The sequence below is a fragment of the Micropterus dolomieu genome, linkage group LG22, assembly GCF_021292245.1.
Source record: "Micropterus dolomieu isolate WLL.071019.BEF.003 ecotype Adirondacks linkage group LG22, ASM2129224v1, whole genome shotgun sequence".
NCBI lineage: Eukaryota > Metazoa > Chordata > Actinopteri > Centrarchiformes > Centrarchidae > Micropterus > Micropterus dolomieu.
This window is the reverse complement of record NC_060171.1, coordinates 26,675,087-26,687,196: the sequence shown is the minus strand read 5'-3', so window position 1 is coordinate 26,687,196 and position 12,110 is coordinate 26,675,087. Positions and strand designations below refer to the sequence as shown.

General features: G+C 41.5%; 1 protein-coding gene across 2 annotated transcripts in view; it reads left to right on the top strand.

Annotated features, from left to right (window-relative positions):
• Positions 1–12,110, top strand: part of cdh13 (cadherin 13, H-cadherin (heart)) — a 370,680-nt gene that overhangs the window by 275,355 nt on the left and 83,215 nt on the right. For both annotated transcript variants that reach the window (XM_046037993.1, XM_046037992.1), the window contains exons 10-11: positions 11,461–11,643; positions 11,752–12,005. In XM_046037993.1, coding sequence (XP_045893949.1) covers positions 11,461–11,643; positions 11,752–12,005 — 437 coding nt within the window. The remainder of the gene's footprint in view (positions 1–11,460; positions 11,644–11,751; positions 12,006–12,110) is intronic.

Below are 12,110 nucleotides of genomic sequence, written 5' to 3'. Positions count from 1 at the left end.
AAAAGTCACAGTGCAGTGTACGATTTTGATCTACAGCCTTACCATCCATCCATCCATCGTCAACCGCTTACCCTGCGTACAGGGTCGCGGGGGGCTGGAGCCAATCCCAGGCAACATTGGCGAAAGGCGGGGTACACCCTGGACAGGTTGCCAGTCCATCACAGGGCCACACATAGACAAACAACTAGTCACACTCACACCTAAGGACAATTTTAGGGTCACCAATCAAACTAGTCTGCATATCTTTGAACGGTAGGAGGAAGCTGGAGCAACCGGAGAGAACACAGATAAAACTGTCCGTTTCAGCAGACCTATAGTTTTCTGGGAGTTTGTTCCAGATATATGGAGCATAAAAACTAAACGTTGCTTCTCCATGTTTAGTTTTGACTTTGGGACAAACAACAGACCTGTCCCAGACAACCTGAGAGGTCTGGATGGTTCATAATGAAGCAGAAGATCAGAAATGTATTTTGGCCCTAAAATACAGAGGTAGACACTGAGGGGGAGTTTAGGGGAGAGAAAATGGGAGTAGGGTGAGGAAAGGGTCAGGGAGTAAGTTTGGTCCCAGCACTAACCAGCTATTTTATGTGGTCAGCGAACTCCAAGAGGGGAGAGGAGGGAGGAAGGGTGTATGGAGATATGGGTGACCTGGATAGGGATTGGGGGGTTAAAGATGGTAAATCCTCACTGTTGGTTTTCAGTGACAGAGGTGGAGACTCCCAGACATGAATGTCTCCCATGATCAGAGGTCTCTTCCAGCGGAGGCTGAGATGGCTCTCCTTCAAGGTTTCTGCCGTATTGTGTTATGTCTTCTTCTTGTTTTGATTCCTCTTGTCTCTTGTCCTTGGCAGAGGGAATAGAGGAGTGTCACAGCAAGTAAAACAGGTTGGAGCTGAAAAATTGTTAAGGCGAAGTCTATCTGCCTTGAAAAGATGTCTGTGGTCCCAGAAAATGAACATTTTCAGTGAAATGCACTGAATGGACAGTGCATGCCGTTGAGAGCCACGTGTTCAATGCCAACAATCTGCTGAATCTCTCAACTCCTCTTTGAATTGGCGGCAGAGGGCCACTGATTAACACCTCAGCATTCAGAGATCTGACTTTCTTCAACAGATTATTAAAGTCCTCTTTCTTTCTTTCTTTCTCTTTCTTTTAATAGCCTACTTTATCTGAATAAATGACAGTGATTTAAAAGTATCTAAGAGCCACTGCTCATAATATCTAGCAGGAAAAAAAAGAGTTTCAGCAAAAGAATGCAAGCAGAGGCAAGAGCAAGCAGCAAGGCATCTGCACTTAAGAAAGCAGGAAGCGGTAACTAAGCTGTTGGTTGCAATTTTAGATGCCACTAAAACTTACACACTGAACCTTAAATGGGTCAGGAACAAATCACACGTTCACCTCACAGATGGCACTAAGATGTGGCTAACAATGTCTGCCTACATGCCAGTTAACTGACTGTTTATCCGTCAGTGTTGCTAACTACGTATTTTCATTGGAAAGCTAAAGCTTTGGTTGACAGGCAATCTCCCTCCCTCTTAAACGACATAGAAAAAAACCCAATACAAACAAATAAATAAACACATATAACATAGAATGTCACTCTTCAGACTCCTTCCCAAATGGTCTGGGAGTGGTCCAAGGCAGGACATGGCACAAGACCTGCAATGGGCCAGCACCCTCCTCTGGGCCTGGGCGCGAAAGCAAAAGCCTTTAAATTTACCTTCTTACGATTATTTGGATCACCTCTGAACTCAAGAATAAGAACGATATGGACACAAACTGCAAGTGTTGGGCACAACAAAAGGGAGACACACCATGGCAGAAGTTTAACAAAATGTTTATTTAAACCGAAATTAACCAAATTAAGAGGTATTTCATTAACATTAAAGTATGAGGTATGTAGTCTGTGGTTTCAGTAGTGCTGTGCAGGATGATGGTTGCATGAATGTATATGTGTGAAGATGTTGTAGTATGCAAAACCAAGATAAACACCACAAAGCAATAGTCCAACCAAAGAAAACCAAACTAAAGGGGAAACTGGAGAGCCGGCCCGCAGGGAGGTCTGTCTTGGCCTCGACAGCAGCCTCCTGCAGAATGAGAAGACAGAGATACAAATAGCCTACACTCAAGGGAACTGGGCCCAGGTGCCTCCAATTACCACAATCAGCTCTTCCTCTACAAGGAAGAGAGAGAGATAGGCCACACCCACTCCTGACCCCACAGGGCGTCACATTTGCTATTGTTTTTCAAGCTGCTATCTTTTTGTACATGCTGTTGTACAGACTTTGTAACTGAAGTGTCTAAATACAGAAGATCCACTGGAATAAACTCACTCTTGTAAACTTATGTGTTTTGAGAATAACTCAAGTGATGTTACAGACAATTTTTAGTGCCCCCATATTGGACCAGTCAAATTACAGTAGCGTCATTGTCAAACAGAAACAAAAACGATGCCTCTGAGAGAACACTAATGTAAAGGGTGCTATGATGGCAGAAAACAAGTAATTTATTTTAATTTCAGATGGATTTTTAAGCAGCTATTTGGAAGTGAATAGCTGCTGTAAGGGAGGAGTTAGGTGATGCTAAATGATGCAATATGACCTGCAGTGATAATCACTGATGGAATACTGAAATATGAACATATAGAAAATGCTTAAAACCTTTCATAAAAATGTTAGAAATAGCTGAACAGCATGCCAAACTGCCATTTCTTTTCCCTTAGTAAGTACTTTTTAAGGATGGATGAGTCAGTGTAATCTATCTTCCATTTTTAAATTCATAAGCTAAGGTATCCTTTCTTACTAGGAATTTTATTACATTTTGCTTCTGTAGGGGATTGGGCTCTGACCTGATTAATTTTTATAGCGAGGGGTCTAATCCTGTTTTTATGAGGAGAGGAAACAAGAAAAAAATTATATGGAATCCCTCGATAGCTCTGTCGTCTGAAAGGCCAGATATGTATGCTCCTGTAACGAAGATGAATATTTCCCCTGATCTGCCTTATCTCCGTGTGTTTACTCTTAGTCTTAGGTGCACTGCCTCTGGGATTGTATTGTGCTGTGTTGAATTTCATATTACAATGTCTTTTTCACAATGTACTAGGGAACTTTTGTGGATATTGTTAAACTTTTGTACCAGTAAATGCTGGTATCAGAGTAGACGCTGACATACCTTTCACGTCTTTCATGTCCCCCCCCCATTCCTCAGCGCTTGCACTCCTCATCTCGCCTCCTCACTTCTTTGGCTCTGCTAATTCCGCACCATGTCTGACTGGACCTGTTTCCCTCTGCTCCTCATAACAAGACCATGATGGACCTATCACTTCTGTCACTCAAATTCCCTGACATTTTTTCTCACCCAATTTCGCGCTCTTTCTCTGTGCCTATCTGTCTTTCTGCCTGCTCCCACTCTCCCTGACTCTTTTTTTTTCCTCCCCTCTCTCCTCTGTGAGGAGAATATGCTTGCCTGCAATCCATCTGTCCTGCTGATAAAGACGTTAGCGGTGATGGGTGTAGCACCAGGCACAGGGCAGCAGAGCCCTGTCAGTGCTGGTCTGTCTCGGGGATGGCTAACGGGTGTCACGGATTAGTCCGGGCCTTGCATGATTGCTTCACTAGCTCTAAGATACACACGCCGCTTACCCTGGGTGATTCGGTGGTGCAGTTGGCCAGAAATCTCTGTGACAAAAAGGAAGGGATGTGAAAGGATTTGTGCGCTGTAGGTTAGGTGAGAGGCAGGTTAGAAGGACGAAGGTACATATATGTTTGTGTGTGTTTGCATGTGTGATTATTTGACATGGACACACGAATACACAATGGATCAGGTTAGAGTAAGACGTGGTATGTACTTGAAAGTTTTGCAATTCAAGATTTGATTCTGTTTGTCAGCTTTTCAGTTTTCCTCTAGATGAGGAATAAAATACTATCATCCCAGTTCTGCTGCAGGACAAGCTGTCCCAGCTGAGTGTTCCTGACTCCACCTGTAGGTGGATCAAAGACTTCCTGTCTGACAGAAGGCAGCAGGTGAAGCTGGGGAAACGTGTCTCTGACTCATGGACCATGTCTCCCTCCTGGGCACCATCATCACCCAGGACTCTCGACTGGGAGCTGAACATCATTTCCCTCACCAAGAAAGCCCAGGAGGGGGGTGTATTAGTATCTGCGGCAGCTAAAGAAGTTCAACCTGCCAAAGACAATGATGGTGCACTTCTACACCGCCATCATCGAGTCCATCCTCACCTCCTCCATCACCATCTGGTACCACTGCCAAGGACAGGGGCAGACTGCAACGTATCTTTTGCTCTGCCGAGAAGGTGATTGGGTTCAATCTGCCAAAGATTGAAAAAATTTGCTGTTTGAGACTCCCCCAGATATCCCCACACCCACACGTTACATTAACATAAAGTCTACACACTTGACTCAGTGTGTTACATTAATAAACATCCCATATTTTATTCTGTATACTTAATACTGTGAACTTTTGCACATTCCCTGGTCAATATTTTTCACATCCCTGCAAAAACTGTACAGCTCTTTCATTTAAATAACATTCATATTGTACATATTTTATACAATGTTTTTAGATTTTATTGTCAATATATACGAAGGCAAATTCCTTGTGTGTGAAAACCTACTCGACAATAAACTTGATCCCAATTCTGACATTTTGAGAGAGGAAAAAAATGTATCTTTGTAGTATTTGTACACATTTCCAATGATATTTAATTTTACATTTGCTCAGTTATTTAATCATCTGTAATTTGATTACTTCATGTCAAGAGTGCTGCATAAAACAGTAAACCCATTAAGGGTATTACCAGGTAATTGTATTCAGATGTGGTGAATTTTCTGATCCCTCTTGACACCCCTAGTCTCCACGATGAAAACTGAAGAGGCAATACAAAACAGTGTGAAAGACCACTTGAAATAGAAACAATCATGTTGTCCCTCAAGTGTGAAGTTTGGTCAGGTGAATGTTAATGTGTTAATAATCACAAGGCCAGCAGCCCGTCTCCACACAAACTCACACTAGACTTATTTGAAAAAGCACAGCTGTCTATTTTATCAAAGGAACTGGCTACTTTTCTAGTGCAACATCAAGAATTTTATGAAAAATGTAGAGTTCCAATTTTAAAAGGTGGCAAAGGCTCATAATGGTGACCATTTTCAAGGACTTTCTCCTCAAAGCCTGTCATTGGGAGCAGTTTACCTTCTTGGTGGTAGATGTACAGTGTTAAAATGAACAACACAAACTCTCACTTTCCCCGGCGGAGCACACGGGCAAAGTGCAGCATAAAGTAACTCCTGCAGGCAAAACTCTCCAGACCATTGGAGGGAGACTGCTCAATGCTATCCAAGGTAACCATCAGCTATAACACCTAAATGGCTGTCTGTGTTTTTGAAGAATGTGGTTATTTAATAGACCGTGTCCCTGTTTTCCTTGAAGATTTTTTTTTGAGACCTTTTTTAAACTCAGCTGCATTGACAAATATGAGGCCTGTCATGTTCCGCAAAGGTATTAAAGCTGCTTTGCTGAATGTCAGATTCATCGAAAATCTATCTTTGGAAACAGCATGAGCAGAAGCTGTTCAAATTTAATAAAGACACAGGTAAGCTCATTAACTCTCCAGGCACACTTACTGTATGCAGGATTAAAGCTAGGGGGAAGGGTAAAAAATGAGTGGGGGGCAAGACAGGGAGGTGAATCGCCAATCCTATGCACAGACACTGTGTATAGGATTGTGTGGGAAGATGAGTGATCATGTGCACTTGGTTTCATTTCAGCTTCATGCTGGTACAATGAAAATGGTGCCTTTTTACAGATTTGCAGTCTGTCTACACCTCGTTCTGCTGAGAGTTAAGCTGCTTTTGAAAACAGATAAAGGAAACACAAGTGCTTGAAAATGTACGATTCCTGTTTCAGTCTGGGGGATTTCTTTCTAAATTTGACTTTTACCTACATGACGTCTTCCTCAGTACTTTGTTATTACAAAGGGGTTTGGTTGGTTAGGTAGTTCTGATCCTTTTCAGTCTTTTGAAAGAAGAGAGGACTTTATAAAGATGTTTAGCAGGGGGAATATTGAGCCTTTTTCCCCCCAGTCAAATGGGATAAATTTCATCAAGTTATGGTAGCTGTTGGCCTGTGATTTCTGATTTAATTTGCATCATTTTGTCCGTAGATTTCATGTCTTGTGCTGAGGTGTTTTCATACCACACATTTATTCCAAAGGAGAGGAATTCTCGATCCAAGCATGATAACATTGCCTCATACCTTCCCATGATGAAACCAAAGGTTTTTCAGCTGTCGAAAAAAGAAAAGTCTTTGCTGCACTTTCTTCAGCACTGTTGTAGTGTTGACTTCCCTCTTTAAAGAAGAGGTGGTTGCTAAACCCAAGAATCCGTACTGCTCCATCTGATGAATTTCCTCCTGACTGAAGGTAGATGTCCACTATGAGTACTGCTTTTGTTTTGGAAACTTCAAGTTGTTGGCTGAACATCAGTCCACCTGGAATGAAACATAATTTCTGTAAGCTGTTTCATTGTGAAATTAGTTATTATTATACCAATGCATGGCACCGGAAAGTGGAAAATACAGCCATTTTTGTGCGTATAACAGTGGAGACAAGCACTTTTTTCTTTATCCACTTACAGTAGACAGTTTGGCCTCTGCTGTCTGAAAACCATCTTGGGTGAATCAAAATTGTAGCAAGGAGAGAGATGGAGATGGACTTCAAGACAGTTTGAAAAAGTGACAAAGATGCATAGAAAATTATGCGGAAAATGTAACCAGCATGGCCAGGAAGACAAACTTCAAATGCCTCTGTTGCACTGCCTCCCCACTGTGATGTGGCAATGGAGCAAATGCTACTAGGCAAAATAGTCTTGTCTCGGGAGAATTAATGTGATGGGCCACTGTTACGTATGTTCCCTTTCAGAGAAAATCTTTGGTGCAGCGGGAATGTGTCACAAAGTACTTTCCATTAGGACAAATGAACAGCTGCTCAAATGTCTGTTTGGCTGCCTGTCAGTGCCGCCCAAACTGCCATCTGTATTCATAACACATTCTGACAGACATCCAGGAATAAAATAAGTTGACCTCCATTCGTCTCTGTTTGTGTGTATGGCACTGTGTACTTTCTGTAAGAATATGGTAAGAATGTCTGTGTTTACTTGGCTGTAATTACGTGCATGTCTCTGTGTTTATTTGTGTATGCCTGTGAGATGGAGAACAAGATGGAAAAGTTAGATTGATAAATGTGATGGTTTATACCAGCCAGTATTGCATTGAAATCAACCACTTTTTTTTTACTTACTCTTGAATCTGTCATACTTGTGTCTCTGTCTCTCTGCCTCAAACCTGTTTTTCTTTCTAAATACTCAGTCTTTGTGCTTCTATATTAAGGCCATCGCTCTGCACACAACAGTCAGACTAGAAGGAAACAGTCTTGGTCACTGGTTTGTAACAAGCAAACAATGCCAACTGGCAATAACAGGCAAATTAAAAGCCATTATAAGAAATAGGAGGCAATTTCCATAGTAGTGTTAATGAGGCAGTGAGCATTTAGTGTTACTCGGTAAAGCTGACAGATGTGTATACTCTTCCAAGGCTTCACATCTCTTTCTCGGGCCCTTCACCAGCTTTCATTTGCACCCCCCATCTGTTGAAGAGGAGGTATATTGAATGTTATTGACATTGTCGAGATGAATGTTTTGTGGAATTGTGTTGTGTTTTTAGATGTCAACCTGCTTTGGTTTGCAGATGTTTCCTACCTTAGCTTCTGAGTCCTCATCCCAAACGGCTGAAGTTGAAAGAAAGCCACTTTTAGGTTGAGCATTGTCACACTTCGGCAAATATCTTACCATGGTGGGATGTGGTCTAAAACATCTGTCTTATTGCAGACTAAATTGTAAATAAATTGCAGTTGTTGTTTCTGATATGTTATTTTTGTTAATACTTGACTTCTGGAGCACCAAATGGTTCCTCATTGCAGTGGTGTATCCAGACTTTATTGACTGGGTTGGCCCAGGTGAGGCACTGACTTGTGCAGAGGTGGCATGAATTAATTCCCCCCACACACATATTGGAATAGCATTTATTTAACATTTATGTTCTTACTTAAATTACTTAAAAACTGTACAGTGTACACAACAGAGTGGCAACATACAAATGTAATATAAAAATTCTATATTTTATTCTTTAAGTCCTCAAAAAAAAATTGTACTTCCAAGTCTGCTAGGTTCCATACAAAAGAAAACAATCCATATTCAATAATTCAGTCACAGTATGAAGTACAAACAAACTTTAAATAAATAAGCCTTTTACTCGTCAAGCAGTTTGTTTGAATTAAGGTTCCACCTCTGTCACATAGCCGATAATAGTTTAGGATAATGGTGTGGGACCTGTCGTGGCCAATCAGATTTCAGGGGTGGCCCGCACCACTCCAGGAAACTCCCTGAACAGGCCCCTGCCTCACTCGTCCTGTAAATGATAATACTGATACTGTATTGTTTCAGTTGATTGATCTGCAGTAGTGGTAAATGGATCAGACAATCTATGTGTTATATTGTTCCATATGCAATTTATTTATTGATAATGTGGTCAAAGTGGTAGACCGACTGACCGAACTACAGACTGACATTGCCGTCTCTAGAGTTATGTTATACATGGCTAAAAATGTAATCTCAGACCTTGCAAATGCTAAACCTATTGGGTTTCATCAGCTAGCAGATGGAACTTGCTCCACCACTGTGCATACTGTAGTATTTTGACTGACATGTGTAATGGCACAAACTACAGGTAATAATCTTATTTCCAGCAATGACAAGAAATTATTTAATTATATGAGGTAATTACAATGCCTGTATTATGTTATCCCATAGTACTACTATAGAAAAAATAATTGCTACAATTGCAATAATATAACTTTAACATAAATGAATCAGACTTGACTTTGACTATAATGGACAAGTGTCAACTGCTAATACATGTTGTATGCAATGCAATATTACATATTGCAATTAATGCAAACCAATGGATGCATAGAGGGAGTTTAAGTAAACAGACCAAAACATGCAAACTTAATTGTACTTCAAGTAAGAAAATGTATTGATTTTTAAGAACAGAGCAATTTGTGGGTCAGCACATCAAGCTACAACATTATGTTCCTACTGCAGGTTCACATTGAAAGGTAAGCAGGTACACATGACGTGACATGTTACGCACTGAAATAACAAACAAACGCAAGCCAACCTCACTATTATTGATATAAATATCAGTCAAAACTGAAAGTTGACATTATACATTTATTTATCTTTTCTTATTAAGTTGTTTTGCCTCAAATCACCCAGTTATCTTTTGGCAGCATGACATTACCTTTAAGATTTATGGGACAGATTATTGAAAAAGTCATGAGGCACAAATGGAGATGGGAAACAGAAAATCAATACCACACTGTAGTTTTTACTCCCTGGAATCTTAAAATGTATGAAGTGAAGGGCTCTGTGATTTATGGGCACTGCTAACACTGTCTGTCTCTCTGTCTGTGTTTCTCTGCAAGTGTATTACTTAATGTACATGCATCAATGTGTGCGTGTTGTTGTGTGTCCATTGTTGAAGCTCCCACTGTGTGACTTTATGTGGTTCTTGACCTGCATTGCCCTGGCCATGTGGTCATCTTTTTATGAGGTTGGAGCAAGCAAGAACCACTACTGTAATTGGCTGTGTGTCTGGGGCTGGGGGGTTTCAGATAGAAAGCAGAGAACACACACACACACGCACACATGGATGAAAGCAAACTTGAAGGCAGACCTTTTTTTCCCTTTTTCGTCATCCCTCCCCTCTCGCTCTTAATGTGTTTAAGTCATTTCAGGCTAGAAGCTCTGCCTCATAGTTAGTCATTTCCTTCTAGTCTTTCAGGTGACTGGTTGCTTTGTGCTCCAGGTGGAATTGGGGCCTTATCAGCGGCAGGGCAGGAGCCCAGTGGCCACATCACACAGAATACAGCGTTTCCTCCAACCGCATGACTGCCCCACATGATTAAACCTAGTCTGACCGGCTGTTGTCTGTGTGTCTGTACTGTATTTGTGTGTGTGTGTGTGTGTGTGTGTGTGTGTGTGTGTGTGTGTGTGTGAGAGAGAGAGAGAGAGAGAGAGGGAGGGAGAGGGAGCTTGCAAATGTTGTCTTATCTGCAGTTTGAAGTCCAGAGGACAATGATGAGCATGTGAATGCCAATGATGTGCATTTGTCTCTGATCTCAGTGCTTATGTCTTTGAGTAGGTGCAGTGGGGGCATTTAGGTAATGTTCGTAAAATGGCTTTCACTGCTTCAGGGTTCTTCACTAAAGCTAAGGCAATTGCTGTTCTATTTAAATTTCACTGCATCCAGCTTGTTTAAAAAATTAGTACTGGGTTTGCAACAGCCTCCTAATTTTCACATGATGCTCTTGTAACTGCCGCAGGCATGCAGGACAAAGGCACAAACAATGCCCATGTGGGTACAAACATAACCTCCTTCTTTAAAGAACATTGTGTTTCTATCCTCTGTGGCCTAAATGACTGTGAATGGTTCAAAGTGTTTTTAAACAAGCTTTGGATGAATAAAAAAAAAGAATAAAGGAAAGAGAAGAAATCAATGTTTGTCTCTTTTCAGATAAATGCATGGAGCCAAGCAGTGTAAGAGGGTAATCTGTGAAACAACAATACCGTGGGCTGACAGGAGACGCTGTAATCTAGGCTGGACCAGCGCTATCCTTAAACAGAGTGTTCTGTGTTTGAAAGATTACACTGTAAGCTCTGACACCATAATGGTCCTGACGCATGCACACACACACACACACACACACACACACACACACACACACACACACACACACACACACACCCATTCACTCACAGAACCGCTTGCGTGCCGCTTGAGCTTCTGCAAGGGTATCCCTGTTCACAATGTAGTGTTTAGTGGGAACCTTGCTGGCAGAATGCATTGATAGGAATCTGATTGAGGCCTGCTGCCAACAATAAGCAGAGAGGTGGGGAGTGATTGACACTGAAAAAGAAATGAGATGCACTGTGAAGAATTGACGATGGAGGACACAAAAGTGTTTATTCTGTTATGTATGCTGTTTGTCCATGCATTCACATGTTTATTATTCCTACTGTCAATTAATGTTAGGCATTTTGCAGATTATCTAACTCAACAGTCCAACTATTACATTTCTTTACATATTTTTTCTTTTTTTCCTTTCTTTCTCTCCTTCTTTCCAATAATTTCGTCACCTCTTTTCAGCTGCTTTCAGAGTATAAAAATTAGAAATAGAAAAATAAGAGTAAAAATCCTAATAGAAAGTCTTCATCTGTGGCATCCTCTCTGTCCGAGTCCAGTTTTGTTTGTTTTGTTATAGTCCCTACATTCAGGTATCCTCTCTTCTTTTTGCTCTCTCATTTGTGTCTCTGTCCCCCCTAACAGTTTGAGGCGTACGTGTACGAAGGCTCGACAGGTGTGGTGGTCAACCTGACTGTAGATGACAGGGATGACCCAGACACAGGGGCGTGGAGAGCTACCTACTCTATAATTAACGGGGATCCCACACAGAGCTTTGAGATCCAAACCAATCCAGACAATAACGAGGGAATGCTGTCTGTTGTCAAGGTAAAGTATATGAAACTGATCCATACATTCATATACTGCAGTAGGTGACATGCCCTTACCCTTACCCATGACCTTTACCTTACATTCCCAAACATTTTCCCTCTTCAGCCTCTGGACTATGAGGCCAATGCATTCCACATGCTACTCATCAAAGTAGAGAACGAGGATCCTCTGGTTCCTGATGTTGGCTACGGCCCCAGCTCCACAGCCACTGTCCATGTCACAGTCCTCGACATCAACGAGGGCCCCATCTTCTTCCCCGACCCCCTGACAGTCACCATGATGGAAAACATTCCTTTGGGCAGCTTTGTGGCCTTACTCAATGCTACCGATCCGGATATATTACAGATACAGAGCATCAGGTAAGGAGCTTGGGGTAATACTTGAAATCAAGCTGCAAAACTGTGTATGGGAAAATGAGCAGACAAAAAGAATGGGAGAGAGCTTGCTTGTATTGAGTGATTGAA